We start from the raw sequence: 5,162 nt of genomic DNA, 5'->3' as shown, positions 1-5,162 counted from the left end.
TACATACACTTATATACCATATAGAGTACTAATAAAATCTCAGAATATCCAAAACAGAACCCCTACATAGTGTGGCATGAAAAGTTTTCTCATTCAGCTAAAACACTATTCATAAGGGTTACAAAAAGTTGAAAATTTTGGGGGTTATTACAAGTTTGATTGACATACAAATCAAGATCCCGAAGTTTAGACCAAAACAAGTTCATTCTTGCAGATTTTTTAATTTTCAAAATTTTCTATTTCTTGAAATTTTTGAATCTTAAATAATTTAATCATGAGTTCTCAAAAAGTTGGAAGTATTAAGGTACCAAAGTTTGACAAAGAAAATTACAATCTATGGAAGAAAAAGATAATTCTCTATCTCAAGGCTGGAAACCCTGATTACATGGAAATTCTGAATGACGGCCCACACATACCTGAAATGGTTGATCCTGATAATGAACGACGTACCATTCCTAAACCAAAATCTGACTGGACTGCAAAGGAAAAGGAATTGGTTGCCCTAGATATCAGTCTGCAACTGATATTGATAGATGCCATGGACTCTGACATGTGTCACCAAATTCTTGTTTGTGAAAGTGGCAAACACATGTGGGACACAATTGAACTGTTAATGGAAGGTACTGAAGATGTGAGAGAGAATCGCCTAGACATGTTAACTACTCAATATGAAGCCTTCAGGTCTCTCCCGGGTGAAGGTGTAACCTCAGTTTATGAAAGACTAAATAGGCTGTTAAATGAAATAAGTCTTCATGGAAAGAAGTATGCACAACATGAAATCAACATAAAGTTTTTGTTGACACTGCCTTCACATCTCGACAACAAGGCAGAAACAGTTCGTGAACGAGTGGACTTCAAGACCATGAAACTGGAAAAGGTGTATGGAAGAATGAAGACTCATGAGATGGAGTTAGACCAGAAGAGGATCATATATGGAAACAAATCTAGTGATGCCAAAAATGCTGAGTTGCTGAGAACAACTACACTGGTTGCAAGCAAGCATGAAGACCTGGATATCACTGTTGAGAAGGCCAAGTCTCAAACAAATGTGCTTTTTGAGGCTGAATTGGATGATGGAAATCTGACTGGGGATCTTAGTGACTACTACACCATGGAAGAATTAAAACAAATGGAAGATCCCACAATGGCAAATCTAGCAGCGATGTTCAGCAATATGAGATTCAGAAGGAAGAAAGGTTTCAGGGGCTCAGGGAGTAGTAGCTCAGGGCAGAGATCCAACTCATACTCCAGTTCTGGATATAAAACTGGAATGGTAGGCAGAAACAAATTCAAATGCTATAACTGTGATGAGGTTGGACACTTTGCCAGTGAATGCAGGAAGCCTCAACAATCAAAAGACAAGGGCAAAGGGGTTCAGAAAAGAGATTCAGGGAAATCCAAAAAGTATCCAGTCAAGTCCTACATTGCTGAAGGAAAAAGCTGGGATGATACAGATGATGAAGAGGAAGAATATGGAAATCTTGCATTGATGGTAGAATCAATTCCTCAGGAATCTATATCACCCCCTGCTAAAATTTATGATAATGCTGACTGTATAGCTTTTAAAGAACTTGCTCAAGTATATTCTGATAAACTTTCCTATGATAGACCTAATGTAGAATGTAGTGACAAGTTATGTGCTGAAAACTATAATGTGCTTAGGTTAAGATATAGGAATTGTTGCTTATCCCTAAGATGTTCAGAAGGTACTGCTAGTGACTTAAAGAAAGAACTAGAAAAGATCAAAACTGAAAATGATAAGCTAGTTCTCACCAATGTTGCTATAGAAGAGCTTAAAACAAGAAATCAATATCTGGAACTTATAGATAAGAAACATGTTGAGACTATAGAAGGAAAGGATGAGAAGATAAAGGAATTAGAAACTAAGCTTTAGGCTTATGCTAATTCTGCTAATCTTGCAAAGGAACTCATATCTAGTCAAGTTGTAAGTGGAAAACTTGGAATTGGACTAGATTATGATGAACTTAGGAAATCTAGTAAGAAACATGTGGTGGATAATGAACTTGTAATAAAAGTTGTTAATCCACTTGATACACCACATGTTATGAAGAATGCTAAGAAACCTTTGTTCAAGAAGGCATCTTCTGAACCTTTTGATGAGGAGAATTTGTTCATTCATCATGAGATGCTTGTTGAAGATCTTGAAAAAATAAAAGATAAAAATGCTAAGAAATCTGATAAAGAAGCATCCCCTGAAAGTGAACAAACTACTGCAGGACTAGGTTTTAGTTCCACCACTAAATCTAGTAAGAAGAGAAATGGCAGAACAGGAAAGGATGGCCTAGAAAGGTGTGTAATAACTGTGGATCCACTGGACACCTATCTCATGCATGTAAAAAGGTTAAAGTGGACAAAGTAAAAAATGTTAATATGCATACCATGCCTAGTGTTCCTAAATCTTCCAAGTGTGATAAGCTTGCTTGCATGTCATGTGTTGTTTCATTCATAAAAACGTATCTTGATTACACACACTCACACAATGCATGCCATGATCATGATAATCATATGCATAAGAACAAGAGTAAGTCAAAGACTGCAAGCCCTCCTAGTGCTAGGAAAGAGGCTACCTTCATCAAGACCAAAAGCAAAGCTAATGGTCCTTCCAAGGGTGTTAAGGACGCAGTCAATGATAATATAAAGCATGCTGAATCTGTCAAGAATGTTAAGAAATCTGCTAGATATGCATATGTTCCTAAGTACCCTAGACCCAACATGGTTTGGGTACCAAAGAAATCTTAATCTCCTTTGTATACAGGGCATAAAGAAGAATAAGGTCATGTAAATTCTGGACAGTGGATGTTCGAGGCATATGGCTGGAGATAGAGCCCTGCTATCAAAGGTGGTTGAGAAAGCTGGCCCAGTGGTTACCTTTGGAGATGACAACAAAGGTTATACAACGGGATATGGCTGTTTGGAAATTGGAAATGTCATCATAGAAGAAATCTCTCTGGTTGATGGTCTTATGCATAATCTTCTAAGCATAAGTCAATTCTGTGACAAAGGATGTGATGTGTTGTTCAAGAAGGAGAAGTGTTTGATCACTAATCAGAAGAATGAAAGGCTTTCTCTCAATGGAGTAAGAAAAGGTGATCTGTTTGTAGCTGACTGGAATTCTGCAGAAGATGGTCAAGTAATGTGCTTCTACAGTAAAGCATCTGCAAATGACAGCTGGCTATGGCATAGGAAGCTCTCCCACTTGAATTTCAAGACAATGAATTCTCTAGTGAAAAGAGAGTTGGTGAGAGGATTACCTAAGATGGAATTCACCCCTGAAGGGCTATGTGAAGCATGTGAAAAAGGAAAATCAAAGAAAGCATCACACAAGAAGAAGACAGTATCTGTTATAGCTGAACCACTACAACTCATTCACATGGATTTGTTTGGACCAATGAATGTCATGTCTATGTCAAGAAAGAAATATGGATTAGTGATAGTGGATGATTTTTCTACATATATATGGGTGTTATTATTGCATTCAAAGGATGAAGCACCTGACATGATTATTGATCATATCAAGAAGATTGAAGTAGAAGCTGGAGTGCTTGTGAGATGCATAAGGTCTAACAATGGAACATAATTCAGGAATGCAAAGTTAAATGACTTCTGTGTGGAAAAGGGCATCTCAAGACAGTACTCAGCACCAAGGACTCCTCAGCAAAATGAGGTAGTTGAAAGGAAAAATTGTACTTTGGTTGAAGCTGCTAGAACTATGTTGAATGAAGCAAATCTTCCTACGTACTTTTGGGCTGAAGCTATCAGCACTGTATGCTATACTCAGAACAGAACCCTGATTAACAGAATGTATGAGAAGACTCCATATAAGCTGATGGCAAACAAGAAACCATCTGTCAAATACTTTCATGTATTTGGAGGAAAATGCTATGTCCTTAAAGATAATAAGCAGATTGGCAAGTTTGATGCCAAAGCTGAAGAAGAAATTTTTCTGGGTTACTCATTAGAGTCAAAGGCTTACAGGGTATTCATGGTTGATGATCAGAAGGTTGTGGAAAGCCTAAATGTAACATTTGATGACACCAAACCCTCAAGTGTTCAGAAAGAAGATGATGATGAGTCTATGAATGTAGAAGATTTTTCTGATAATGAGAATGAACCTGAAATTGTGCCAAATGAAGACAATAATGGAGATGATCCTCAGAATGATCATAATGATGATTCAGACTCAGATGATAATGGAGGAGATAGTCAAGATGCTAGTGGCACATCAAATGTGACTAGTGAAACAACATCTGGAGCTGATTCTCAATCATCAGATTCTTCAGGTCAAGATGGCAACAATTCAGGGGGAGCAGGACAAGAGCATGGATCTGGAGATAGAACTCACAATAATAATAGTAATACTGAATCATCAAGAGCATAATTGCCTAGAGCTACAAAGTGGAATAAATCTCATCCTGAAGATTTAATCATTGGTGATCCAAATTCCAGAGTTCAAACCAGAAGAGCCACTATAAATGAATGTCTGTATTCTGGGTTTCTTTCTCAAATGGAACCTAAGAAAGTGGATGAAGCTCTTGAAGATCCAGATTGGGTGATTGCTATGCAAGAGGAACTCAATCAGTTCGAGAGACAAAAAGTTTGGAAACTAGTACCCCGACCAAAGAATAAATTAGTGATTGGCACTAAGTGGGTATTCAGAAACAAACTGGATGAAGATGGTACAGTGACAAGAAACAAGGCAAGACTGGTAGCAAAAGGTTACTCTCAAGAAGAAGGAATAGATTATGACGAAACTTTTGCACCAGTGGCTAGACTTGAAGCCATCAGAATGTTCTTGGCCTATGCTTCACATACAAACTTCAAGGTATATCAGATGGATGTGAAGAGTGCATTTCTAAATGGTGAGCTTGAAGAGGAAGTCTATGTGGAACAACATCCTGGTTTCACAGACCCTGAATATGAAGATCTTGTCTATTTTCTCTTCAAGGCTCTCTATGGCCTTAAGCAAGCACCAAGAACATGGTATGACACCCTCTCTGAATTTCTACTTGAACATGGTTTCACAAGAGGTGTCATAGACAAGACTCTGTTCTATAAAAAGCATAAGAATGATATCATACTTGTTCAAGTGTATGTTGATGATATTATATTTGGATCTACGAATGATATACTATGTGCAAGAT

The 5,162-nt window shown here is 37.5% G+C and overlaps 1 protein-coding gene across 1 annotated transcript; it reads left to right on the top strand.

The window, feature by feature from the left end:
* Positions 1–274: 274 nt before the first annotated feature.
* On the top strand, positions 275–4,399 carry LOC141714908 (uncharacterized). The gene is made up of 5 exons (XM_074518403.1): positions 275–1,364; positions 1,455–1,837; positions 1,925–2,310; positions 2,409–2,717; positions 3,604–4,399. Exons 1-5 carry the CDS (start codon positions 275–277, stop codon positions 4,397–4,399), a joined length of 2,964 nt encoding a protein of 987 aa, XP_074374504.1.
* The last annotated feature ends 763 nt before the right edge of the window (positions 4,400–5,162 follow it).

Source organism: Apium graveolens, chromosome 3 (assembly GCF_009905375.1).
Source record: "Apium graveolens cultivar Ventura chromosome 3, ASM990537v1, whole genome shotgun sequence".
Lineage (NCBI taxonomy): Eukaryota > Viridiplantae > Streptophyta > Magnoliopsida > Apiales > Apiaceae > Apium > Apium graveolens.
This window is presented reverse-complemented; position numbering and strand designations above follow the sequence as displayed.

Excerpts from the sequence above, each read along its gene's own strand:
- LOC141714908 (XM_074518403.1), top strand. The coding sequence starts at position 275 with ATGAGTTCTCAAAAAGTTGGAAGTATTAAGGTACCAAAGTTTGACAAA. Across the intron at positions 1,365-1,454 it reads TCAACAATCAAAAGACAAGG|ATGATGAAGAGGAAGAATAT; the intron begins GCAAAGGGGTTC and ends GGGATGATACAG. Across the intron at positions 2,311-2,408 it reads GGAAAGGATGGCCTAGAAAG|TGTTCCTAAATCTTCCAAGT; the intron begins GTGTGTAATAAC and ends TACCATGCCTAG.